The sequence below is a fragment of the Coloeus monedula genome (assembly GCF_965178545.1).
Source record: "Coloeus monedula genome assembly, chromosome: 2".
In the NCBI taxonomy this organism is placed as follows: domain Eukaryota; kingdom Metazoa; phylum Chordata; class Aves; order Passeriformes; family Corvidae; genus Coloeus; species Coloeus monedula.
In genome coordinates, this window is record NC_138782.1 from 117,002,311 (window position 1) to 117,028,902 (window position 26,592).

At 54.7% G+C, this 26,592-nt stretch overlaps 2 protein-coding genes across 6 annotated transcripts; one reads left to right on the forward strand and one right to left on the reverse strand.

Annotated features, from left to right (window-relative positions):
* Positions 1-462: 462 nt before the first annotated feature.
* Positions 463-12,601, forward strand: CTSB (cathepsin B). Of its 4 annotated transcripts, none has more exons than XM_082302991.1 (10): positions 463-588; positions 5,843-5,994; positions 6,531-6,616; positions 7,027-7,141; positions 7,753-7,871; positions 8,502-8,587; positions 9,268-9,414; positions 10,054-10,170; positions 10,966-11,094; positions 11,200-12,601. In XM_082302991.1, the coding sequence occupies exons 2-10, from the start codon at positions 5,869-5,871 to the stop codon at positions 11,295-11,297; spliced, it is 1,023 nt and encodes a 340-aa protein (XP_082159117.1). In that variant the 5' UTR covers positions 463-588; positions 5,843-5,868; the 3' UTR covers positions 11,298-12,601. The 4 variants fall into 4 exon arrangements, with proteins under 4 accessions (XP_082159117.1, XP_082159118.1, XP_082159120.1 ...); XM_082302992.1 differs by having other exon boundaries at positions 491-578; XM_082302994.1 differs by having other exon boundaries at positions 494-568.
* A 1,028-nt stretch (positions 12,602-13,629) lies between these two features.
* FDFT1 (farnesyl-diphosphate farnesyltransferase 1) lies at positions 13,630-24,853 on the reverse strand. Of its 2 annotated transcripts, XM_082302652.1 has the most exons (8): positions 24,721-24,853; positions 23,878-23,975; positions 20,109-20,292; positions 18,060-18,188; positions 17,470-17,661; positions 16,702-16,878; positions 16,324-16,476; positions 13,630-15,235 (listed from the first exon to the last, which is right to left on the reverse strand). In XM_082302652.1, exons 1-8 carry the CDS (start codon positions 24,820-24,822, stop codon positions 15,014-15,016), a joined length of 1,257 nt encoding a protein of 418 aa, XP_082158778.1. In that variant the 5' UTR covers positions 24,823-24,853; the 3' UTR covers positions 13,630-15,013. The 2 variants fall into 2 exon arrangements, with proteins under 2 accessions (XP_082158778.1, XP_082158777.1); XM_082302651.1 differs by lacking the exon at positions 24,721-24,853 and having other exon boundaries at positions 23,878-24,183.
* Positions 24,854-26,592: the final 1,739 nt, after the last annotated feature.

The following is a 26,592-nucleotide window of genomic DNA, read 5'->3' on the forward strand; positions in this document are numbered from 1 at the left end:
AGGAAGGGAAGGGGATGGGATGGGATGCAACGGCAGACGGTGGAACAATTGTGGGATAGAGGAAGGTCAGAAGCAGATTGGAAGAGGGATACAGGCAGGATGGAGGTGGAATTGAGGAAGGATGCAGGCAGCTTAGGGGTATGAAAAGTAGGTGGGATGGGTGTCGGCAGGAGGAAGGATGGAGGCAGGAGCAGGGAGGCAGAAGGAGGAATGGAGGCAGGAGCAGGGAAGCAGACAGGAGGAAGGAGGGAAGCAGGCGGAAGGAGGGAAGCAGGCAGGAGGAGGGAATGAGCCGGGAGCATGGATGGAGCCAGGAGCAGGGACGGAAGAAGGCGTGAAGCAGTCAGGAGCAGGGATGGAGCCGGGAGCAGGGATGGGAGAAGGAGGGAAGCAGTCAGGAGCAGGGATGGAGCCGGGAGCAGGGATGGAAGGAGGGAGGGAGGCGGGCTCCGGGGGCGGGCAGCCGGCAGGATGCTGTCACGCCGGGGGCGGGCCGGCCCGGAATGACTCAGCCTCCGGGAGCTGCCCCGGCCGTGGCTACCGAGCGCTCGCGGGGCCGTGAGTCCCGGTGAGTCCCGGTGAGTCCCGGTGAGTGTCGGGGACGCGCATAAGAAGCGCAGCGGGCGCGGGTGCGGGCGCGGCGGCGGCGGGGACCGGTAAGGGAGGGGATGCTGTGGGGCGGGGGGAATGGGGCTCCCCCTTCCACGGCTCCGGAACACCCGCGGGGACAACAGCAGCAGCGTCTCCCGCTTTTTGCGGTGGCGTTTTTGGGGGAATTTTGTCCGTGGCTAGTGCGGGGTGCGAAATGCGGCGTGAGGGAGGGGGATGCGCTGCGGCGCAGCGGTGCGGGTTGTTGCAGGGAAAATGAACCCTCAAAACTCGTCAAACCTTCAGGAAGGGTCGCGGGAGGAGAGAGGAAACCTTGTTTTTATGATAGAGACAGGAAAAACGCCGCAGCCCTGCTCGTCAGCTGACGCCGAGGTCGGTTTGGCACCCTGGGAACGTCCCGTGATGCACAGCCCAGCCTGGTTTGGACCAGGACCATGGCTTGGGAATGGCGCTGGAGGAGCTGCCGTGCATCCCTCTGGCCTGGAATGAATCTCTCACCCCTGTATCCCACTCTCAGGGATGCTCTGCGGGCGTGGTGCAGCAAAGAGCGCTTCCTTCTGGCATTTCCCTCTGGGTTGCAGATGAAGGGAAGGGATTTCCGTAGCACGGGGTGTCTGGGGGCTTGTGCAAGATTCCGGTTAATGGATTGGTCTGTAAGAAAAAGAGGAAAAAAAAAATCAGTGCAGCTTCACTGGGGAGTAATCTCGTGCTTTGTGTGCATGGAAACTGCAGAGGTGAGTGCTGTAGCTTGTCTCAGGAGGGACTTATTTTGTCAGAGACAGAGCAACCAGGTCTAGTAGGGTTGAAATTAGATGATCTTTAGGATCCCTTCCAACCCAAACCTTTCTAGGAGTCTGTTATCTTACCTGTGCCAGTGATCTGGCTTTGCTAGAAGGGAGTAAGTGTGGGGAGGAGCGCCTCATGTTTTTTTCACTTGAAGAAAAAGTAATTCAAGCTTTGGTAATGCAGCGAGAGCTCTGATGAAGTCACCAGACCACGGGTTTGGTGCCGCCGAGCTCACCTGGTGACACAGCAGGGTGAGCTGGATCGGGATCCACAGCTGAACCTTTATGGCTTTGCTTTGTTTTGGCTCGGAGTCACAAGCCCTGGCAAAGAGAACAAAGGACAAAGCTCGGCCCGGGCGAACGGCTGGTGCTGAGCAGGACACATGGCTTGGGCTGTGCTGAGCACCCCTGGCTCTGGAGGAGTGGGGGATGTTGTAGAAGGGAGGGTGGGACAGCTTTTACCTTCCTCAGAACCCTGGAGAAGGTGTGGATGCCTCTGTCTGTGCCTGCAGGGGGTTGGCCCAGACAGTGCAGGAGCTGGGAGATGCTTCAGGGCTGTGACTTACCTGTGGTCTGACCTGCCTCGGCTGAGTCATGTGAGCTGGGCTCCGAATAGCCGGTTTGGGGGTTGGGTTGTTGTAGTTGTTGTTTTCCTTAAATAAAGTTAAATGGGACTTGTGGGCTTTGATTTTGGTGCAGAGGTGAAGGGATTTGCTGCTGTGGGCACTGCCTTGGCTGCTGGGAGGGCAGTGTGGGATCCTGCTGATGTCTGGAATGACAGGGTTCAACTATCAGGAGCTGTGTCCATGAGAAAACAGGCAGGGAGCTGCTCCTGGCTCCCAGATGCGGTCAGGAGGGATGGAGACGGCACTTGGGTGGTGTCTCCTCCTTCCCTCCTCCTCTGCGACAGCACAGAGGGCTGTGGGTGGATGCTGCAGCACCAGCACAGCCACAGCCCTTCGGGTGCTCTCCTCCCTCGCAGGCTGCAGCTGCTCTGAGCAGCTCCTGCAGAGCCTTGGGCCTCGCTGCCCCCTCCTCGAGAGGGGCTGCACTCAGCTGGCTGAATCGTGAGTGTCCTGTCCCACCCAGGGTCAGGTGTGCTGGTGGGTGTTTATTTCCTGCTCATCCTTCAAGAAATGGCATCAGCAGATGCTTTGGATCCCAAAGTACTCTCTGGTGTCAGTCCAGGGGAAGGTGGAGCAACCTGAGGGGCTCTTTGCAAGCCCCAGACATCCTCCTGCCACCACCTGGGCAGTTCTGCAGGGTGAAGCTGCCCTGTCCTGGGAAGCCTTGTTTCTGTTTCCAGGCTGATGGGCTGTGGTGGGATGAGAGCTGTGGATCAGCCTTAGCCAGTGTTATCCTGAAACTGAGGCACCTCTGGAGACGTTGGGGGTGCAAAGGGAAGTGATCTGCTGGGGCTCCTGGAGAAACTCCTCTGACCTGTTTGCTGTGCACCAAGGGCCACAGATGGTGGGGTGCAGCAGCTGTGATGCAATTTTGGTTTTGGGCCTGCTGCTCTGGGGTTTAAACGGCTGTGAGGTTTTAGGAGGAGGAGGGGTGTGAGGAGGAGATAGCGGTGCTGGGGGAAGCAGCAGTGTGATAACGCTGCCAGGGGAAGCTCTTGCTGCTCGGATCAGCTGGGACAGGGGGGTGAGGGAGGAAATCAGCAGCTTTTTCTCGCTGTAGGGTCTTGGGGGTTGTTGTGGTTGGGCTGCACGTGACCCGTGGCTGGTGGGAATCTGTCCTGCCAGTCCCGTGCCGGTGTGTCCTATTTATAGACCTGCTGTACACAGGATAAAGCCAGGGAGAAGGGGGGGTTAGGGAGGAAAATATCCCACGGGATTGAGGATTTCCCCTTCCTTTTCCAGACAGATCTTGGGATACCTGGTGCCAGCTGAGAGTGTCAGCTGCCCACCACCCCAAACTTCACAGCCATAGGAGACCTTGTAGAATAATAGAAAGGTTTGGGTTGGAAGGGATGTTTAAAGGGCATTTAATTCCAACCCCTCTGCCACAGGCAGGGACACCTTCGTATATTTTAGCTGTATATCAGGTTGCTCAGAGCCCCCTCCAACTTGACACTGAATGTTTTTTGGGATGGGACATCCCCCATCTCTTGGGGCAACCTGTTCTTGTCCCTCACCGCTGTCAGAGGGAACAATTCCTTCCCAATATCCCATCCATCCCTGCCCTCTGGCAGTGGGAAGCCATTCCCCTTGTCCTGTCCCTCCATGCCTTGTCCCAAGTCCCTCTCCAGCTCTCCTGGAGCCCCTTTAGGCACTGGAAGGGGCTCTGAGATCTCCCTGGAGCCTTCTCTTCCCCAGGCTGGACACCCCCAGCTCTTTCATGACCCATAGGGAGGCTCCATGCCCACAGGAGACTTGGCAAGAGGGGTTTTTTTTTTTTTTTTGCCTAAAGATCCATCTGGCTCCCAGCTATTTGCTTTGCTGGGTTTGCTGGCCCTGGGCCATGTCCGTGGTGCAGATGCAAAGCAGCAGAGCTGAAACTCTGCCTGTTGGAGGGGAAACTTCTGGGATCGATTTTCAGTTCGGTTTCGGGTTGCCTGGAGTGTGTGGTCTGGTAACCCGAGGCCGGGAGATGTCCCGTGTCTGTCCCTCAGAAGCTGGGTGCGAGCAGAGCAGCGCATCGATGCCTGGCAGGGTGGTTTTCAGCCTGTCAGCAGATTAACAAACATCCTGCTGGAAAAAACAAAGTGTAATCATGTGACTTCAGGCCTCAAAAACGCCTCCTGCCTGTGCTATGGGAAACACCGAGCTGACTGCAGGAAGTGCAGAGGATTTTGCGGGTTGATATTTGTGTAGGTGCGTATTTTATTTAAGATTTTCCATTAAAAAGGTGCTTCAGCTCGGGCTGGTTACCTGCAGGCTTCCTGTGGCCTATCGTAGGCAAAAAAGCACAGTTGCATTAGAAATGTATATTTATTTTCCTGGGTGTAACCTCCTTCCTGCTGTGTAAGCAAGGAAGCACTGCCAGCGAGTCCCTTGCCTGCAGGAACCTCTAAGCAAAGAAAATATTCATGAAACCCCTGCAAACACGCATAAAACCCCTTCAGAGAGGTGAGATTTAAGAGTGGGAGGACCCATGTGCTGCTGAAACTCTTTGGGTTGAGCATCCTGCTGAAAGCGCAGAGAAGGGGGAACAAATAAATGGTGGGAAGGAGGAGTGGGAAAGGAGAAAAAAAACCCTTTTATACAGTGAGCTGCAGCCGCCTGGGCTCGCTGCTGCCAGAAAGTAGGACACTCCTGCTGGGTTTTCTACTCTGGAAAGGCTAAACTTGGCTGGGAGTGGGTGGAAGCAGCCGGCAGCGAGGTGTGTGTGTGTCTCCCATCCCCATCCCCTGCTCATCCAGCTCTGCTGCTGTGGGGCTGCCGAGCTGCTGGCAGGAGCTGCGTGTCCGGTTTAAGCCCGGGCTTGCAAAGGTGATTACACGTTGAGCTTGATGAGATGAGCAGGAATTAAAGCCTGGATATCTCTGCCGTGGAGGATCCGAAGTCCGGGGTGAATGTGGGGCTGGTGGGAGGGAGCTGGGAGGGTTTGGAGGAGGAGAAGGGTGCCCTGGTGTGTTTGCAGAGATAAAGGAGCTCGTGGCCTCGTGATGTGTCTGAGTCAGGCGTGGGGACGAGGTACAAGTGGCTGCTGGCGCTGGGGGTTAATTTGGAGTTGGGCAATTCAGTGTGAATTAGGTTAAAGGAGAGCAGGGAAACCAGGGAGCCCTGGAATGTCTGTGGGCTGGGTGGTGCTTGTGCTCCTGCATGGGAGGCTCTGGGCCATTCTTTCCCGCTCCTGGATTTCCTCTGCACCTCTGATCCCCAAACTTGGGCTTTCCTCATGCCCTGCACCTCTCTGGAGAAAAGCCCCAGTGGCAGGGGAGCAGGGGACAGCAGCCACAGACAGCTCTGGTGCATGCTGACCCCCCCGTGCATGGGCAGGGGGTCACACCTGGGACTGTGACCCCAATCTGGGTCCCCAGGGCAGCAGGCTGGGCAAAATGAGGCTGTAAAGTCAAAAAATGTAATTTGGAGTAATATCTTTAAAGGGAAGAGCAGGGCCAGGGCCTATCAAGTCTCGTGCCTGAAGTTTGCTGTGGAGGTGGGATGCCACTTACTCCTTCTCCTGGTCCTTATTCTTCATTTTTGTGGAAGTAAACACAGGTTTTAATACCCTCCAAATCCCTTGGATCTGCTTCAAAAGGTATTTTCCTGCTGCTGCTAATCCTGTAGTGGTCAACAAACAAGGCTGCCTTTATCTGATTTCTCCTGAGCTGCAGGAGGGGGGTTGTTACTCTGTTCCTGTGTCTCTCCTGACCTTTGGGGGAACTGGGGATCTAGAGGGACACCTGGTGCAGCCACACATTTTATCCTCCCACGTGTTGCTGCAGCTGAGCCCAGTTTGGGGATGTTTCCAACAATGCTCCAATCTGGCTGCAGGTGGAGTGTCCCATTCCGTAGCCAAGATGTGGCCGTCCGTGTCCCTGCTGTGTGTCCTGGTGGCCTTCGCCAACGCTCGCAGCGTTCCCTACTTCCCTCCTCTCTCCGATGACCTGGTCAACCACATAAACAAGCTCAACACCACCTGGAAGGTGAGTACTGGCCTGATGATATGGGGATGTTTTTTTGGATGCACTGCTGACAGTCTCCATGTGGGATTTAGTGGCCGAGCTTTGGGAGTGTCACCACGGTGGTGACATCAATCCAGCCTTGTTCCCAGCTGACTTTTCCAGTGAGGTGATGTTCTCAGGGGTTCCTGCAGTGACAGGGGACTGTGGAGCTCCTCCTTGGAGCAGAGCAGGATGGATTTGTGGAGTAGGAGCAATGTAAGAGGAGAAAACTCTGCAGGAGACTGGAAACAAGCAGCGAGCGTCCAGTTATTGGTGACCTGTCCCTCCTTGGCCCATTTACTGTGCCCAAAGCCTCGAGCTGGACCTTACTGGTCCTGAGGAGCTGATCCTGGCCTGTGTTCCGTGTCTGTAGGTGGTTGGCTTTTGGCCTCTGGGCTGTGCAGCAATCCCAGACTCTGGTTGGGATTCAGGGAGCTCTGGAGCACCAGGCTGTGGTCCCAGCCATGCTCTTGGCGGCTCTGGAGAGTCGTGTCCCAATTCTGTGTGTCTCTTCCCAGGCAGGGCACAACTTCCACAATGCTGACATGAGCTACGTGAAGAAGCTCTGTGGCACCTTCCTGGGTGGGCCCAAGCTCCCTGAGAGGTGAGTGCAGGGAGGAGAAGGTGGCACTGCAGTAAAAGCTTGTGTGGATCTTCCGTGAGCACCGGGAGTGGGTGAGGGGCTCTCCTGGCAGGCTGTGGGCAGCAGGGTGGACATTGGTGGAGCTTGGTGGACCTTGTTCATGGAATTAAGCACGGAGCACACGTGAGGGGGAAAATCCATCCTGTGTTCTGCCAGATACTTGAGCAAGTTGTGCAATTTGTTACCCTTGAAAGTGAACCCGCCAGAGGAGCTGCTGACCTCCTCTGAGGACATCACAAGTATTTATGCTCCTTTCATAAGCAAACAACAGCCCTCGTCCTCCAGGTCACCTTCAGAGGAGGTTGGAGAGTGCAGTGCACCCAGTCGTGGGTCGCTGCTGCTCCTGTGACAGCGTTTCCCTCTCCTCACAGGGTGGATTTTGCTGCAGACGTGGAGCTGCCTGATAACTTCGACTCGCGGACACAGTGGCCCAACTGCCCCACCATCAGCGAGATAAGAGACCAGGGCTCCTGTGGCTCCTGCTGGGTAAGGATAGGGGTGGTTTCATGTTGTGTTGATAAAATTTGCTGGGCAAAACCCATGCTTTTGAAATTGCTGGTGAGCCCCCTGCCATGGGCAGGGACACCTTCCACTTTCCCAGGTTGCTCCAAGCCCTGCCCAGCCTGGCCTTGGACACTTCCAGGGATCCAGGGGCAGCCACAGCTTCTCTGGGCACCCTGGGCCAGGGCCTCACCACCCTCGCAGGGGAGAATTCCTTCCCAATATCCCATCTATTCCTGCCCTCTGGCAGTGGGAAGCCATTCCCTGTGTCCTGTTGCTCCATCCTTTGTCCCAAGTCCCTCTCCAGCTCTCCTGGAGCCCCTTTAGGCACTGGAAGGGGCTCTGAGGTCTCCCTGGATCCTTCTCTTCTCCAGGTGAACACCCCCAGCTCTCCCAGCCTGGCTCCAGAGCAGAGGGGCTCCAGCCCTCAGAGCATCTTTGCTGCCCTTTGTGGGGGGACGCTGTGGGATGCTCCAGTCTCTGAGCTCCTGGGTGGCTTCTCCCAGCCAGGCCATGCCTGCTGCACTCATTTCCAGGAGGTTTCCTGATTTCTCTCCCCTGACCATCTCTAATGGGTGTTTTGGGGTTGCCCTCAGGCTTTTGGCGCCGTGGAAGCGATTTCAGACCGGATCTGTGTCCACACCAACGCCAAGGTCAGCGTGGAGGTCTCAGCTGAGGACCTGCTGTCGTGCTGTGGCTTTGAGTGTGGCATGGGGTGAGCTGCTCCTGGTCCTTGTGCACTGGGAAGGTGGTTGGGAGGAGCAGGGACAGACCCTGGAGGTGCTGATTGCTTCAGCCCTACCTTCATTACCTCCCTAACGAGCAGGAAGCTCCTCCAGAGGTTTGTGGGGTGGATGAGGGAGTTAGGTGGGAACAGAAGGGTGATTCCAGGGACTGACAGTCCCTCTGGGACACATCCTGCCCTCAGCATCGTGGATGGTGATGGCTGCAAGCACATACTGATGCTGTCCCACACAGACCTGGCAGCTGCCAAAGCTAAGGGAAAGATCTTTCATAGTCCCAGATCCTTGGTTTTCAGGCACTATGGCTTTTCCAATTGTTGAGCACAGGGTGGGGAGTTGAGTCTCCAAGTCCTGTTGCTGCAGGCAGCAGAAGCTGATCAGGGACCTGGTAAGGAGGCACTTTGGGATGTGGAGCCATGGGTGTTCTTGGTTCTCTTCCTGACGCCTTGGTGTCTCAAGGCAAATCCCAGGGAAGGCAGGAACGGGCTGAAAAAAGGTTTTATGTGCCCGAAGCTTCCCTTGAACCATCCCAGGCTGGCTCCATTCCCCTGCCTCTCCCAGAATGGGATGGCTGGGGCTGGAGCTCGTGCCTCTCCCCCCAGGTGCAATGGTGGTTACCCCTCCGGCGCGTGGAGGTACTGGACAGAGAGGGGCCTCGTGTCCGGGGGTCTCTACGACTCCCACGTGGGTAAGTCCTGGCAGATACCTGTGGGAAAGCAGAGGAGCATCTCTGCTTGCTTAAGGTTCATGTTTTCTGGGATGCTTCGCTCCTGGTCTGCATCCTTGTGGCTGTTCCCTCCTTCAACTCGAGCACCTCTGCAGCCCCAGCTGGCTGCTCCTGCCCCCATGGCTCCTTCTGGTCACTCCTTTGGGACAAGGGTCCCTGAGCAGCACCCAGAGGCAGGAGGCCCATTTGGGAAGGGAGCCAGGAACCCTTAACAACCTCTCAGGGTTCCTGTTTCCATAGCAGGAATGAATCAGGCTGTGAATTTTGTGTTGTTGCTGGTTTTGAATCAGTTCAATACACTTTGGATGAGGTGGGGAGTCTTCCTGACAAGTTTCCCCTTCAAAAAATAACTTCCAGACTGGAACCCTCTGCCTCCTCCTGGCATGACCATCAGTTGGTTCATGTTTCCACCTTTTCCATCACCTTTTGGAGAGCGAGGTGGTGGGAAGCAGGTCTGGAGGGAAACCCGTTGCTGATGGAGGGACTGCCCATCTGGCAGGGGAAGACCTTCTCCTGCACCCCACTGATTTGTGGGGTTCCTGGGGCAGAAACGCCCTTTCTTGGGGCTTCTGGTGCCTTCTCCAGTGTGGCTGTTGGGATCTTTGGGGACAGCCAGTTGATGTCACCTCTGTCCTGGACAGGCTGTCGGCCCTACTCCATCCCACCCTGCGAGCACCACGTCAATGGCAGCCGGCCCCCCTGCACCGGGGAGGGAGGGAGCACCCCGAGATGCAGCCGGCACTGCGAGCCTGGGTACTCCCCCTCGTACAAGGAGGACAAGCACTATGGTAAGGGAGCTGCTCTTTGTGGCATCAGGGCGGGCTTGGCAGGACCAGACCCATCCCTGGTGGTTATTTCCTGGGCCCTGTCCCTGGAGGCTCCAGTCTGGTGGTCCTGGAGCAAACCTGAGCAGGGGCAGATGCACGGTTTGTGTTTGCTGAGACTCAGGTGGGAAAGGGGGAACTGGTGGAACTGGTTTGAGTCCTCATGGTGCACGTGGCTGGCTTGAAGAGTGTGGTGCTGAGCCCCATCTGGTGTCAAAGCCAACTCCAAGTCTCCTTGGCAGCAGCCAGCCTGGTACATTTAGGATAATCTGGCTGTTTCCTTGTCTTCTCCTTGAGCCTTTTGGGTCATTTTAAAAAGGAGGATGTACAAGGAGAAAATGTCCCTTCCCACTAAAGCTGTCTGGAATAGGTCTGTGGGTACAGAATAGGACTCAGATTAAGTAATTCCCTGTGGAAGAGTGGTGGCTGGAGCCCACTTTTCCTGCCTGGCTGTGTCAGGAGCCTCTGGAGCAGCTGGGTTTGAGTTTAACCTGAATTTAGATGCAAGAGGCCTCTTGGAGGGTCACACTGAGCAGGCTTGGTCGAGCCATCCTGTGTGGCCTGACAACGCCATCCTAATGGTGGGAATTCTTTTCCTTTAAGGCATCACATCCTACGGCGTCCCTCGCAGTGAGAAGGAAATCATGGCTGAGATCTACAAGAACGGCCCAGTGGAAGGAGCCTTCATTGTCTATGAGGATTTCCTGATGTACAAATCAGGTGAGCAGCGGCACTGGGGCTGTGGGGGGAGCCCTGTTCCCTGCTTCATCCATAGGGTCCCTGTTTTTGTGGCCCTGGTCTGTCTTCTCCAGTGTGGGAGGAGATCTCAAGCTCACACTCGAGTATCTGGTGTGGCAAGGACGTGGGCAAATGCCATCTCCTGCATCCATGGGTTTATAGCAAGGGGGAAAGGTGCTTGGGACTGGCTCAGGGAGGGAGCCCTAATGGGAACCACCCCGAAGTGCAGATGACAGCAACAGCTCAGATTTTAGGACCTCAAATCTCTTGTTCTGATCTGCCTTTGAGTCCCTTGGGGAATGTCTCTGGTGCGTGCTCAGCTGGTGCTGAGTGTCAGTCACAGTCATGGAATGGTTTGGCTGGGAAGATAATGATTTAAAAATCATTTCATTTGAGATGAGGAACATGGGCAGGGACACCTTCCACTAGCCCAGGTTGCCCCAAGCCCTGCCCAGCCTGGCCTTGGACACTGCCAGGGATCCAGGGGCAGCCACAGCTTCTCTGGGCACCCGGTGCCAGGGCCTCCCCACCCTCACAGGGAAGAATTTCCTCCTAACACCCAACCTAAATCTCCCATCTTTTAGTTTAAAACCTTTCCCTCTTGTCCTATCACCATCCCCCAATGCAGAACTCCTTCCTCCAGACTCTGCACTAAGTTTCAGTTTCGCATTCAACCAAAAGCCCCTCCTCAGCCTCTCTGGGCGTTGTGATACCGGCTGTGCCCCGGGCTGTGAGCGCTCTGCAGCGTGCACATTTTGGGGTGTTTTTCCCTTGCAGGGGTCTACCAGCACGTGTCTGGGGAGCAGGTGGGAGGCCACGCCATCCGCATCCTGGGCTGGGGCGTGGAGAACGACACTCCGTACTGGCTGGTGGCCAACTCCTGGAACACCGACTGGGGGGAGAACGGTGAGAGCCGCCGGGAATCCCCACCCCCTTCCCATGGTGAGATGATGGATGGGTGGAGAGGGTGACTTTTTTTTTTTTTTTTTTTTGCTCTTGGTGTTCTCCCAGGCTTCTTCAAAATCCTGCGAGGAGAGGACCACTGTGGCATCGAGTCCGAGGTTGTGGCTGGCATCCCCAGGACGGAGCAGTACTGGAAGAGGATGTAACTCTGATCAAACCACAAATAATCCTGAGTCCCTGACGCTTTTAACTGATAGCGGGTTGGGTGCAGAGACCCCCCCTTCTAAAAGAGACTCTAGTTCAGGTTACTTTATTAAAGCTTTTTATCTTTTTTTTTTTTTCCATTTTTGTTGGCTGGGGTTTTTTTTGTTTTGTTTTTAATTTTTGGGTTTGTTTTTTAAATGGTATGGTGGAGCTGGAGGTGGAACTGCTCTCTGGTAACCTCCTGCTCCTGGTGGGTCACAGCAGGACATTGGGGGCATTCCCTGCTCAGAGGACTGCTGGAGAGCTCACTGGCCTCTTGGAATTTGGTTAGCCTGGACCCCTTCCAGCCCAGTTTGCTACTGGGAGGGCAGGAAACAGTAGCTTTGTGCTGGGATTAGGGACTTGGTGGGGCAGCAGAGGTGGATGCTGCTGGAAAGCCATGGCTAGGGGGGACTGTGCACCCCCAGATGGGTTGATCTGACTGTTACCACCTGAAACAAGCAGGGAAGAATTTCCTGTGAGTGCGTGCCTTGAATTGGCTAAATTTAGACCTATCAACGACAAAATACTGCTGAACTTGATGTGGGGGTGGCTCTGGCCAGGGCTGCCTGCCCCAAGTCCCTCGTGCATCACCTGCTCTGCTCCATCCTTCTGGCTTTTCAAACCACTTCTTCCTCAACTGTTCACTGGCTTTTTTATCTGCTGTACTCTGGGGTTGTTGATGCTGGGGAAGGGCCTGGCTGGAGCTCCATGAGCCTGTGATCAAATATCCTGCAAGCAGCTGCGAGGGAGCTGGGAAAAGCAAAGCCCTTCTCCTCCGTGGCTGAGCAGCTTGATGTGTGCAGGTCATGCCTGGGCAAGGGTGCAGCACCCAAATTTGGGGTGCTTTGGGGCTGCAGGTGCTGAATGCTGAGATGAGGGATGGTTCCCAAGTCTGCTGCAGGCAGCTCAAGCAGATGCTTGGAGGTGTCTCACTAACATGGACACAATTAAAGCTTTTTTTTCTTGAACCACAGGCATTAAGGAAGGTAAAAAACCTTATTTTTGTTACTGGGGGAGGTGTAACAGGTTGTGTACAGGAGGAATCATGCGATTTGCCAACACTAATATAGCGAAGAGCTTTTCTGTTTTTAATTTTAAAGCACAAAATCTATTACTGAGCTGAGGCTACGGGTCTGAAATGTGTGAAGCAGGCTCTCCATGCACTGTAAAATAGCCCCTTATCTCTGCTTGCTCAGACACCAGTGAGGCAGAGCTGTGCTGTATTTGGCTGGAACACCTGTGCCAATAAATGATTTCTCCAGTGTCTCGGCTCCTGGCCCGTGGTTGCTTCTGCCTGACTTCCACCACCTCAGGTGGGTGTCTGGTGTGGAAGCCAGGTGAGACCCTTGTGTCTTCAGAGAGTGGTTTGGGTTGGAAGGGACCTTAAAGCTCATCCAGTTCCACCCCCTGCCATGGGCAGGGACACCTTCCACTAGCCCAGGTTGATCCAAGCCCCATCCAACCTGGCCTTGGACACTTCCAGGGATCCAGGGGCAGCCACAGCTTCTCTGGGCATCCTGTGCCTCCCCACCCTCACAGCCAAAAATTCCTTCCCAATATCCCATCCATGGCTTGTTCCCAGTCTCTCTCCAGCTCTCCTGGAGCCCCTTTAGGCCCTGGAAGGGGCTCTGAGCTCTCCCTGGATCCTTCTCTTCCCCAGGTGAACACCCCCAGCTCTCCCAGCCTGGCTCCAGAGCAGAGGAGCTCCAGCCCTTGGAGCATCTCCGAGGCCTCCTCTGGATTTGCTCCAGCAGCTCCACGTCCTTCTGCTGTTGGCCCCAGGGCTGGAGCAGCTCTGCAGGTGGAGTCTCACCTGAGCAGGGCAGAGGGGCAGAATCCCTTCCCTTGTGCAGGTGTCAGTGCCAGCCCTGTCCTGTGGCCCTGCTGGTGACAGCCACCCCTTGGTGTGTGTGCTGGTGGGGGGGAAGGTGCTTCCACCCAGATCAGAGAGCAGCCAGGGCTTCCAGAAGCCCTGAGGATGCACCAGGGCCCTGGAGCACAAGCCTGCAGCCCAGGGCTGTGCCACCACTCCTTTCAGGGTGAATTTATGGACCCTCAGCTGTCCCCCTGGTTAAAATTCTTCCTCCAGGTCTGGCACACGGGGCTGTACTTTGATACCCAGAGCTGGCACCAAGGGAGCACTGGAATTTCATGAGCTGAGGGCTTGTAACTTGTGGGGGAATCACTGGTATAAAAGAAATGACAGCTGAAAAAAAAAACCCAAAAAAAGATGATCCAACACTTTTTTTTTCTTTTCCCAAAGAAAACTTTTAATTTCAACAAGACGGGAAGCTGCACAAAGAGAGCTACTGCGAGTTTCTGTAGAACAACAGCTTAAAACTAACTACACCAGGAACTGTGGAGTAAGGGTTCTCCTTCTGAGGAACAGCCTGGCCACAGGGGCTTGGCCTCACAAAGGCCATCACCCTGCCCCTGGTAGCTCTGTCCTGGACCAGGCCATGGGCTCTCACTCCCTTCACGCAGCATTTGAGGGGGGTGGGTAGGGACCTTGAAAACAACAATCCACCCCAGGAGAACAGGACTTGCCTTCAGAGTGCTGTTTCCTCTTCTAAGTCCGGCCTGGTGTGTTTGAAGACAGCACTGGGAGCCTCTCCCAGCTCACACGTCAGTCTGACCCAACACCAGAGCCAAGTGGGCCAGGGAAACCCGCCCTGGTCACTCCCTTGGTGGCTCCAGCCTTCCCAGCTCAGGGCAGGGATCACTCCTGCCCCCCCAAAAAAGCATCCCATGAGGGACAAGCAAGGTGCAAACTCTCGCTCCCCTGCCTTGCTCTGCCACAACCACGCATCCCCTGGGGCTGAGTTTGTGCAGAGCCCAGCGCCTACAGTGGAGTCAGGCCTGGGGTTACGAGCTCAGGGCTGTGCTGGCAGCTCCCTCCTCATCTTAACCACCTCCCCACTGCCGAAACCAGAGCTGTGTCACTGCAGGGGCCATCTGTCCCAGGGCAGGGAGCTGCACAGCTGCCTTCCAGCTGGGGCCACATTCAGGTGGACAGAGCACCTCGCCTCCCATATATTTAACATTAAAAGGGCTCATTTCAGCATCCTTCAGCACAACAGAAATGTGACTACGGCCTCTGCTTGTTTCCAGGCTGCAGGATGTCAGTCACCAAGGGCCAGAAGGCAGCCAGAGGTTTCTCCATGGATGAGGAAGCATGTTCCTCTCCCGGCTGAAGCAGCATCCTTCCAGCACAGAGCAGGCACCAGAGGTGAGGGAGAAGAGGCTGCCTAAGAAGGGCAGGCACAACCCTCAGGGTTTTGCTCAGCTCTGAGCTGGAAAGATGCCTCAAATCTCATGGAAGAAAAGAACCAACTGGAGTTTCGATTTCAAACCATCCTAATGGGAAAAAAAAACCAAACCAAACCCAAACCAAAAATATTCAGGTGAACAGGAAAAAAAGGGGAAAAAGAAATACTCAACCCCAAACACTGAGACTCCAATCAGCATTTTCAGCCATCCAAGCAGTCAAGCAAAGGCAGTGAGGATGGAGTCCAGCAGTGCCACACTGTCACCCCGGGGCTGCAGCTTCCCAGTGTCCCATCCTTGTCACCATCCCACTGCCAGGTGCTGGGCCACCCCCACAGCAGGGGACGAGGAGCCTCCTGCCCCCGCTGCCCATCTGCCACCACTTGTGCCCCCACCTGGCTGCTGCCCTTCAGTTGTCCCCTGCCTGCACGTACTCCTCAGTGGCCTTGGAGAGGGTGCTGAGGTACTGCCAGCTCAGGGCCGCCAGGAGCATGGCACAGGACAGGTAGATGGGGGAGTAGTGGTGGCGGGAGGCCACGGGGCTGCCGGGCAGGCTCGCGGCGCGGATGGAGGCGATGACCTGCTGTGTCTTGTTGGACGAGGGGTCCGTGCTTGGAATCTTCTGGTAGATCTAGGGGAGAAGGGAAGAGGAGTTATGGCTCCCATAGGGAGTTTAGGAGGCAAATGGGACCAGGTTGAAGTTTTACGGGCTGCTTGTCACCCTCAACAGTGACCTCGGTGGTGGAATGCCATGAAGCAAGGGACACCTGGATGCGTCCAGGCCTATCTCCCTTGGGAAGTGCACTGAGCCAAGCTGCCTCTTGAGGGCACCCCGTGATGGGACACGATCTCCCAACCCCTGGTGGCGTTACTGGGACCAGTGGTTCTCACCCTGCAACCCTCACTCACTGTATAGCCCACCTCAAACCAGTGGGGACATTCCTGCCTGGAAACAGCCACATCATCACCTCATTCTGTGCTATTTGGGGTTTTCTTCCCATGGCCTTTGAGATACTTGTCTGCAGGAGTCTGAGCACGGTGGGCACAAGCAGAGACCCTCTCCTGGGCTAAAGCCCTGCAGTGTCACTGTCCCTTGCCATGGGATTGGCCAGTTCACAAGGGCAGCTCTAATAACCCATGGTTTGGGGTTTCCCTGCTGCAGAAGCAAAGTCTTTTTATTTAACAGCCCTCAATGGAGTTGGGGAGTTTGGGGAGTGGGGTGGTTTTTTCCCATTAAATCACCCACTGGTTGGTTCTCCACGTGAACTTTTAACCTCCACAGGACTTTGAAGTCAGGAATCATAAGGTCACCCCTGAGCCTCCTTTTCTCCAGGCTGAGCCCCTTTCCCAGCTCCCTCAGCCTCTCCTACTGCTCCAGCCCCTTCCCCAGCTCTGTTCCCTTCTCTGGACACGCTCCAGCCCCTCAATGTCTTTCTTTTTGTGAATGGCCCAGAACTGACCACAGGGTTGGATCAGGGGGACAGGCACTGCCCTGTGCCTGCTGGACACACTACTGCTGGTCCAGGCACAGACCAAGGGTACGTTCAAGGGAACACATCAAGCACAGTCTGGTCCAGGCCAAAACTACATCAGGGTCACCACTCCCCACCACCACTGAGCCAAGGAAGAAATGAACAGATTCCCATGTATTCCAAATTCCACCCCAAGAACGGGGACAGGAACAGCCAGAAATGACTCAAAGCCAACTGCTGAGCCTACCTCTTCCACGTACTGGTACATGATGGCTTTAACAGCTTTTATGTTGGTGGCATCCATCATGAGGGTGACAGCCTGTCCCTTGCGGATCTTCACCACCCCCCTGAACACCTGCTGGTTGTTGTAGCAGGCAGCCAGCGTGGCAATGGCCATCACCTGAGGAGAGACAGGAAGAGCCTTTAGTGTACTGCAAGGAACTTGCCGAGGGATCACCTTGTCCACAGTGACATCCATGGACTGGATCCACAATCTCAACAACAGCAGAAATGGCAGGAACCAAGAAATAAAGAAAAAAAAACAACGATACAGAACCTCCTCCAACTCCAACTCCTCACCAGCTGGGCTGCAGAGGGTGAGGGACCACTTGGAAGCTCAACTCACCTGGGGGATAGCGCAGAAGTTGAAGACACTTTGGTTTCTGAGGCGGGACAGGTAGGTGAGGACATCAGGGACGTGGTGGAGGGCGTTGGTGATGAGTTCATTGAGGCACTGCACGGCCACGTCGATGTTCTCTGGCTTGGCAAGGTCCGAGAGCTTCTTGGCGTATCTGCTCCAAACCTGAACACCAAGATAAGGGCTCAGGAGCTGGAGGGTGCATCGATGTCATCAGAGAGACACCACATCTGGGAGAGCAACAAGAAGCACCAAAAATCCCCACACAACAGCCTTGGAGCATCACTGGGATAAGGAAAAGCAGGAAGGGCAGGCTGTGGAGATGTGACAGTGGCCTTGGTGTACACAAAGAGCTTGTAAAGGAGGAGGGTGCAACTCATCTCCATATCTTTCCTAGGTAGGGCAAGAAAAAGGTGAGTCACACATCAGGAAATGCCCTGAGAGGCAGCTGAGCCACATGGAAAAGGGGGAGAAAAAATCTTGGACATCATGTCAGGCACAGGCAGAGCTGATCCTGCTTTTGGGAGCAGAACAAGTACCCTCCTGGGATCTCAGCCAGTCTTATCCTCCCCCATTCCTAGAGAAAACCTAGCAGAGAGGACAAAAAGCTGCCTAAGTAGTTCTTGGCAGTATGGGGTGACATCACCTTGTCCCCACATCTGTACCCAGAGAGCTGTAGACAGATGTCAGCCATCTGTCATCAGAAGAACCAAGATACACAGCTAAAAGTAGAGATTTGATGAGGTTTTCCCTCACCTCTCTGGGCCAGAACTCCCTTCCCTCCATCTGGTCCTCCAGATAGTCACGGATGATGTTGGTTTTCTGTAGGAAGAGGCCCATGGAGTTTGCCAGATGCGTGTCCTGCCCCACGATGGAATCTTCCAGCTCTGACGCAGAGAAGAGACGGGAAAGGCCAATCCCCACCAGCCCAGCAACGTAGTGACAATACTGCCAAGGAGGTGCCAAGTTGGGAAAGGGTGGGGAAAAAACAAGGTAAGAGGAGCAGTTACAAAGAGCTGCCTGTTTGCCACAGGGAGTTTTACAAAAAGCAACTGACAGTTCATCGTATGCAGGTTCTCATGGCCCTCTGATGTCTCAGCCTTCCCATGAAAATAAACAGCTTTTCCCAACAGGGATGCTCTGTCTCCTCCTTCCATAGTGACAAGGTGGACCCTACCTGGAAGTGTTCAAAAAACTTGTGGATGTGGCACTTGGGGACATGGTTCTGTGGTGGCCTTGGCAGTGCTGGGGGAATGGTTGGACTGGATGATCTTAGAGGGCTTTTCCAACCTTAACTCCATGATCCTACTCATGCTCAGTCCATTCCTCTGTCTGGGCTGACTCACCTTATCCCACTCATGCTGAGAATCCACCTTCTTCTCCAAGAACTCTGCCATCCCAACGCCCATCTTGTGGCAAATATCTGAAATCACATCCTGGTAGACCTTGGACAGGTTCCTGAACTCCATGGAGATCTGGAGCATGGTAAAAACAGAATGTTCAGGAAAAAAAACAAAACAACAGAGCTCAACATTTATCAAGAAATCAGAGAAATACTATTTACCAGGCTCTAATATTGCCCTGGCTGGAGATCTGGGACAACTCCCCCAACCTGAGCTGTTCCAAGGTCCTTGGAGCTCAGGCTCAGCCCATTCCCAGTCTAAACGGGACGGTCTCTGGCAGGAGATCAGAGACAGCAAAGTCTTTGGGAAGGCTCTGTGGCCTTGGACTGGTGTCATCTGGGAGCTGCAGGACAAAACTGACTGCACTTGGTACACAGAGTTGTTTTCCTCTGTAACTTGAGAGCATTCCATCGCACCAGCCACGGGGAAAGACCCACGGGAGGTTTCTGGTGTTCTGTTCTCCCGAGCCCTCTCCAGCTCTGGCTTCACAGGGTACATTTTGCACAACTGGCAAGGCATCAAGCAGTGAGGGAAGTGTGAAATCCTTCTGCTGCATGTCCAGTAACGTGATCATGGAATCACAGAATGGGTTGGGTTGGAAGGGACCTTGAGGAACTTCTAATTTCAACCTCCCCGCCATGGGGCAGGGACACCTGCAGTGTCTCCATCGCTCTCACACTAAAAAAAAAAATATTAAAAATGCATCCTCACTTTCCCAAACCTGTGGAGCATCACGTTTTATTGTGCTAAGCTGTTTCCTCCATCAGTGGGTGACTGCAGCCAGCCCAGGGTTTGTGTGCAATAAGGGTTTGTCAGTAAAATGAAAGTATCCACTCTGCTTCTGTCTCTGTGGCTTCAGTCCCCGGCAGAGAGAAGCACAGCTTGCAAATGCACCTCTAGCAAATATTATTAGAAGGTTTTCAATCTGAGCTGGGTGAGGCACTGGCAGAGGATGCCAAGAGAAGTTGTGAATGCCCCCCAAAAATCTCAAGGCCAGGTTGGACACAGCTTAGAGCAACCTGGTCTAGTGCAAGGTGTCCCTGCCCCTGGCAGGGGATGGAACTGGATGAGCTTTAAGGTCCCTTCCAACCCAACTATTCCATGGTTCTACAATTCTGTGATAATTAAAATCACACCTGAGCACAGATTGCCTCAAATAAATAACATATACACCAAGAGAGAACAGCAAAATGCCACAAACACCTTCTCAAAAGCTCCTCTAAAGCCAAGCCACTGACATCGCTACTGTATCCCTACACATCCAGAATCCCAACACAGACATCCCCTACAACACTCCACCCTCCAGACAGGACACAGCCATGATCATCCCAGGGCTGAGCAACAAAACTCACAACACACCTCAGTTCTCCAAACTATAACCCCATTCCCACTGCTAGGGAAAGCCTGAATAGGGTAAATTAAAAATGGTAAAAACTTGAACAAAGCTTCCTCAGAAAATGAGATGCTCCTCACTAGAACTATTATATTTTTTCTTAAACAGAACAAAGAAAAAAACCCTAGAGAATCAACTCAATAATAAAAAAATCAATGCAATATTGTTACCAATAACAGTGAGGGTGCTTTTTGTCTTATACCATGGAATTATCGAATGGTTTGGGTGGGAAGGGACCTTAAAGCTCATCTCATTCCACCCACTGCCGTGGGCAGGGACACCTCCCACTAGGGACACAGGCAATGCACAGTGTTGGGCAACAACCAACAATCTCTCTCCACAAGACAATGGTCATCCACTCTTCCAGCAGAGGAGGCAAAAAGCTGGATCAGAGCTGGCACTTTTCCACAGCCAGATCCCCTCTGGCTCACAGAGCTGCAGAGTGTTTGGGTTTCTCACCCCAGCTCGGCACCCAGCCCCACAGGGAGGTGATGGAGCCCTTGGGAAGAGCTGTGGGACCGAACAAGCTCTGCAGGCACCACGTGGAAACAACCAGGCACCCAAAGGTGCCACGAGGAGCAAGGAGGAGGCTGCCTTACCGTTGGGAAGTCTTCCAGCACCTGCCGGTCCTTCTCCTTGCTCTCCATGTACTTCCAGTCTGGCTGGTAGAGATAGGAATGGAACTCGTGCAGCATCGGGACCTTGACATCCAAGGGGATGCTCATGTCATCCTCTACAGTGTCCAGGGCACGGAGAACCAGGTAGAATATACAGACTGCATGTCTGGGAGGAGAGAAAAAACAGTAATCCTTACTTGGGAGTGCCTGTGAGGGAGGACAAACAGCTGGGATTAACCAGAGAACCTTTAATAGAGACACTTGGAGCTCAACATGACACACACCGGCACTGCCAGCTCCTTGGTGCCTTTGGAAGATACCAGCCAGGTTAGGAAATGCAGGATTTTCCCTCATGAGGAGAATTACAGCATGACTTTGGGCTTTCTAAGATGTGTATCAGGGAAAGGTCTAGGCCTGTGACCAACCTGAGCAGGGAAGACCTAACCCTGCAAGTAAGGCCAGCGCTCAGCTGGACCCAGAGGACAGAGCCTGAGGTCGGCTTATTGGGAAAAGCAAATGTAAGGTAGAGAAGAGGGACAAAACCAGGTGTGGTTTTCCCATCACTTTCCCCTCTCTGCACACCTTTTATCCTGTTGGGGGGGAACAAAGGGGTCACGCTGTGCAACAGGAACATTAGGACTGGCAGGAAGAGCCAAAACCACCCTGTATTTTCTATCTCCATGAACAGGACACTGGAGGCAGTCCATGGGTCCCAGAACCCCGGCAGGAAGCTGCTGCAGAGCCACCTCCCCTCCTGCTCCCACCACCCCCGCCTTCCCTATCCCTGCTTCCTTCCCCATTCCCTGCCTTCCCCATCTCTGCTTTGACATTTCTGCAGCTGAAGCAAAAAAAAACCCCAAAACCAAAACAAACAAATCCAGATGGCAAGAAATGCTGTTTGCAACTCCAGGATTTATATAAAATAATCCCCAGACCTCCATTAGTACAGGGATATACATCAAGGAGACAAGGCATTTATTAATTGCTTAACAAATGGAAAGTAGTCTGCTAAATGCTAATTACCAGGTGACAGTGCTGTCCTCCTGGAATGAACACGTGCAAGCAGTGATTAAGCATCCAGGGAAAACTGACTTGCTCTCAGAGCCAATACTGTTAAATTTGGCTCTTTTTCCTCGATTAGAAGGGTATTTAACACCTCTGTCAAACCACATGAGCAGGCAGCTCTCTCATGCTCCTGTTCCTTTGCATGACTGAGTTTTTCCATTTTTCCATTCCAGCTGGGCTGCAAACGTTCATCCAACAGGATACAAGTGCCCAAGGCTCCAACCCACTTCCAGGAGCCACCAAGAAAGGCAGGGCAGAACCTGAAATGCCATCCCAGAGGCACCTCTCACAGGGGCACCATGCCCAGGGAAGAACCAGCAGTAATTCCAGAGCCCAACACAGTTAAAGCACTTACTTAACCCCAATTCTGCATCCAGACCTCACTTGCCTCCCTAACTTCCACCACATACTGACTTTAGATCCGTGGCAATTTTGGCAAATTAAATGAAGGAATTTTTTGCTGTGAGGGTGGGGAGGCACTGGCACAGATTGTCCAGAGAGGTGGTAGATGTCCCATCCCTGGAAACACTCAAGGTCAGTCTGCACAGGGCACAAATGCAAGCACCCACTTCCCAAGAACAAGTGTGGATCTTCCAGAGCTCAAGCTCCTGCCCCATCCTGCCCAGGTAAGGAGGTCTCCTTTCTTGTGAGCACCTGCAGCCTCTGCTGAACCTTCAGGAGTGGATCCTGAAGGGTCCCAAGGACAGGCAGGACCATGGAACTGGCAGCAGAGAAAGGCAGGAGCATCCCTCTTCTCCTCTCCATCACTAGGAGAGGAGCTATGAGCTTAGATCATAACTTTTTTCCACCAGCAGCAGTTATGATGCTGTTGGCTGAGCCGTGGATGAAACTGCAGTTTTGAGCCTCTCACCTGCCAAGAAAACACCCTAATCATGGAGCAACAAGCTGGATAGGGCTCTGGCCAGCAAAACAGGTGGTCTAAGGGGCCAAAAAAAGCAAGAAAGGAGGAACCAGACATTTTATCTCAACTACCAGCACCCCATCTGGCCAGGGAAGCACTGCTCCAAGCACTCCTCCAGAAGTTCCCCATTTTCCAGCAGCCCTTCTGGGATGCCTGTCTGTAACCATAGGGGCTCAGCTGAACTCCATGATGGGGTCAACATCAATGCAAGCACTGTTCTGATCCACCAAAATTAATTCCTTCCATAAGGCTGCTGCTCCACCTATTTCTATATCCTTTCTGTTTTGTATTTCCTTTGTTTGTCCCTAAATTCTCCAGCAGAGCTTTGAAAATTAGTTTCTCCCTATCCACTACTGAGCCAGCTGTAATCCAACCACCATCCCTGCCCAACCGTGGGTTGCAAAGATCCGGCAAGAGCATTTTTAGGATGCCAGGCAGAAGTTTCTGTGCCCTGAAGGGTGATGCTGATCCCAGCAGGCTGCACGGCAAGGATTAAAGGACAAAAAAAGACAGACAGAGAAAACTGCAGGAAGCTTGAGGCAAGCACAGGGCAGGCACATTGCTACCAGATTTCACAGTGTTTTCTTAATTTTTTTTTTCTTAATTCCTGCACAGAAAAAGCACGGAAAATTAAAAGCTTAATTCTTGGCCCCAGCTGTACTTTTCCACGCAATTCCAGCCAAACCACTGAATTTCTCTGCCTTTCCTGTCAACCAGGCTGCAAACAGCGTTTCATAAACACAGGACACAGCTATGGGGCACCATCCAAAATGCCAAACCAGGGCTCAGAAACCCCACCAATCAGCCAGTGTTTTTGGGGTGGTGCCTGCAACTGCGTCCGGAACAACTTCCAGAACCACTAAATTTGATCATCAACCCATCTTGGGATTCACTGGAGATTTACAAACTGAAATCAGCAATTACCAAACCAATATAAGGAATTATATGGAGAGTAATCACATGGCACGAGGCCCACGGGCCAGCTGAGCTTTACTTCTTCTGTTACTATTCCCACCTGAAGCTTTCCTGCATGGGGCAGCAAAATTGGCACAGCAAAAAATGAGTGTGCAACGAACTCCCGGCAACAGCTGTGCAGGTTTTGAGGCAGCTGCTTCCAAAACAACGTCCCAGGCAAGGCCCAGACCCTCAGTCAGCCCCAGGTTTTTCCTCACCTCCTCCCTCCAGCCTTTTGTCCAGCTCCAGCCTTGGCACTGCCAGGACACATTCCCAGGGTGTCACACAGGGCACAGAGCCAGGCACTGTGTTTAACAGTCTGCTGGCCAGGAGGCTCAGCCCAGACACCCAGTTTAGAGGGGGGGATGTGGTGCAGAGAGGGGATGTGGTACAGCCAGCTGGGACGTGAAAAATCCCACGTCCTGCTGCACGGGGTGGGGCTGAGCTGAGTGAGCCCAGCCAGCTCCTGATAGGAGAGGGTGCATGTCCCAGCAGCTCCCCTAGAGAAAAATGGTGTTTGGGGGCCCTGCATGGGCCACCTCCTGCCAGCTCTGCTATTGGGGGCATCACACCCACCAACTCCTAGGGAGACCTGATACTGGGGGGCCACTGCACCCATTGCTCCCCAGTGCTGGAGTGGCATTATACCCACCAACTCCCAGGGAGGAGAATTACCACCACCACCTCCGGGGGATTCCCTGTGTCGGGGGGAAGCTGCACCCACGCCCTCCCGAGGACCCCCAGTGTTGGCGTGGCGTCCCATCTGCCACCTCCCAGGGACACCCAGTTCCAAAGGGTCCCCCCGCTCACCGCAGCTCTCCGTCCAGAGCCTGGATGACAGCGGCGAAGCTGCGGCTGGTCTGGTTGAGGTACCGGTAGCAGGTTCGGAGGCCGCATCCCAGCGAGTCCTGCGGGCAGAGCGGGGCGCAGGGCGCGGGTTGGAGGCGGGGGGCGGCGGGCGGCGGGGCCGGGGGCGCCGCGGGGGCTCCGCAATGCTGCTGCTGCTGCTGCTGGCCCCGCCGCCGGCCCGCTGCCCGCGGGGGGTTCCGCGGCGGGGACAGGGTCAGTGTCCGCCGCAGCACGGACACGGCCCGGGAGCCGGCCGCCATGGGGGCGCGGCGGCGGCGGGGGGCTGCGGCCACTCCGCCCCCAGCCCGAAACCCGCCCCTTAGCCCGCCCCTTAACCCGCCCCGTCTCGGCTCCGCGGCCGCGCCGTGGCCGGAGACGGGGCCGTGTAGGGACAGCGCCGGGGCCGTGTGATGTGCGGAGCCCCGGGGGATGCGCGCAGGGTACCGGCACCGAGAAGTGCAAGGGATGCTCGGAGCCGGCGACATGCTCGCAGGGTACCAGCACCGAGCACGGGGCACCTAAAGCCCGTGGGATGCAGCGATGCACAGGACGCGCAGAGCCGGTGGGATGCACGCAGGCTACGAGCAATGCAAGAGGATGCCCGGAGCCGGTACAACGCCGGGAAGCACCGAGGCCACACACAAGGGGCACAAAGCCGGGCTGGTCCTATACACGCTGGACACGGGACGGTCACCCATGGCAACGCCGTATCCACACCCGGACACGACAGTCTCCCCACCGGCGGCACCTCGCACGAGTGACAGCGAAGCGCATCCCGCCGCCCGCGCATCCCTCGCCGCTCACCGTGTCCATCCGTGGCATGACGGCGCGGTAGCCGCCCATCTTGAAGCGCAGCAGGTTGTAGATGTCCTCGGGGTGGCCCAGCCATTTCCGCAGCAGCTCCATGGGTGCCGCCGCGCGCTCCCGCCGCCCCCAACCCGGCCGCCGCTTAACCAGAAAGGGCGGGGCCGCGCCAGCCCCACCCCGCAGCCAATCACAGCGCCCGGTGCATCGTTCGGTGGGGCGGGCGCGGCGCCGATTGGCGGAGGCGCGCTCGCACCAGGGCAGCGCCAGCCAATAGGAAGGCGGCGGGGCTGGTGTGACGGCCGGCCGCGGGCGCTGATTGGCGGAGGCGCGCGTTAGCACGGGCGGAACGGGAAGGAGCCGGCAGCCCGGACCCCGCGCGGGTGAGCGTGAGGGGAGCGGCACCGCCATGGGGCGAGGGGAGGGCTCGGGACGGAAGGGAGCTTGAAGACTTTCCAGTTCCAAGCCCCTGCCACGGGCAGGGACACCTCCTATTAGAGCAGGGGCCTCCCAGCCCCTCACCACCCTCTCAGAGAACAATTCCTTTCCAATATCCCATCTGTCCCACTCCCCCCTTGCCCTAAGTCCCTTTCCAGCTCTCCTGGAGCCCCTGAAGGTACTGGAAGAGACTCTAAGGTCTTCCTGGCTCCTTCTCTTCTCCAAGGTGGACACTCTCAGCTCGGAGCCTGACTCCAGAGCAGAAGTCCTCCACCTCTTAGAGCATCTCCATGGCCGCCTCTGGACTTGCTTCAACAGTTCACATCCTTCCTGTGCCGAGAACCCAACACCTACCCAGCTCCATCCTCATCTTTCAAAGTGCAACATTTGCCTTTTGGGTTTTTTTTTTTGTGGGTGGTTTTCTTCCAGAAGTTGGACTTTGATCATCATTGTGGGTTCCTTCCAACTCAGAATATTCTACAATTCCTTTGTTTTGGAAGGGCATTGAAAGGGTACTTTGCTGACACCCTGCGGAAGGGACATTAACCACCTTCTTTGGCCCCATAACCCCATTAATTGGTTTATTCATCAATCCCATAACCTGCAACCACTCTAGGGTGTTGCAGTTCACAGGGGAGAGGCTGTGCAAGTCTTGCCTGGGAAGCAGCTGCCTACAATGGAGCTGTTTACCTCCGGCATTCCCAGCTGATTTGCAATCCATCTTTAAATGCCAATTCCCATTAATGAGAACCTTTACACCACTGAGGAAAGCTGCTGGTACCATCCTCTACAGGCAGCACCACAGAGGTAGCTGTTAACCAACTCCATACAGCTGGAATTTCCCTGTACACCTCAGCTTTTAACCAAGAAACTGCCAGAAAGGACACACTTGCAATGAACAGCACCAGTTCTAATTCCAGCTTTTATTTTTTTGCTCAACAGGTTATTATTAAAATAAACTCAAATCCAGGGGGAGAGGACAGCAGCAGTTCCTGCCTAGTGTTTAGAGACACAGGTCTATTTCCAAACCTTTCTGCTTTCAGGTTTCCTTGGAGATCCTGAGTTTTATGCAATCCCCATCACACAGTGTATTTCTAATTTTTTTTTAATTACTTCTACAGCGAGATCTGGAATTGGCAGCTTGCCACAAAGCTGAAACCTATAGGTGGCAGAGGTGAGTTCCACCAAGCACTGCTGACGTATATTTTGTGTACATTGATGTGGAAGGAGGGAGCTGTTCCTGTCAGATCTGACACAGGGAACAGCCCCTCATGTTTAACCACACCCATCCCACAGGTATCCAGCTCCAGACAGAGGCAGGATTATTTAATTCCCAATTAATCAAGCTGTTGAGGCAGAGGGGTATCCTCTGTTTTGCTGAGTCCTCCAGGGTGAAGGGACAGGGTCACTTCAGACCACAGCAGTGCCCTGCTC

Bases quoted from the DNA above. Each gene is read 5' to 3' on its own strand.
- CTSB (XM_082302991.1), top strand. From the start codon at position 5,869: ATGTGGCCGTCCGTGTCCCTGCTGTGTGTCCTGGTGGCCTTCGCCAAC. The intron at 6,617-7,026 runs GTGAGTGCAGGG...CTCTCCTCACAG, and splicing joins GGGCCCAAGCTCCCTGAGAG to GGTGGATTTTGCTGCAGACG. The intron at 11,095-11,199 runs GTGAGAGCCGCC...GTGTTCTCCCAG, and splicing joins CACCGACTGGGGGGAGAACG to GCTTCTTCAAAATCCTGCGA.
- FDFT1 (XM_082302651.1), bottom strand. From the start codon at position 24,176: ATGGCGGCCGGCTCCCGGGCCGTGTCCGTGCTGCGGCGGACACTGACC. The intron at 20,293-23,877 runs GTGAGCGGGGGG...CTCTCCTCCCAG, and splicing joins GCTCTGGACGGAGAGCTGCG to ACATGCAGTCTGTATATTCT. The intron at 16,879-17,469 runs GTGAGGGAAAAC...CTTGGTGTTCAG, and splicing joins GGGAGTTCTGGCCCAGAGAG to GTTTGGAGCAGATACGCCAA.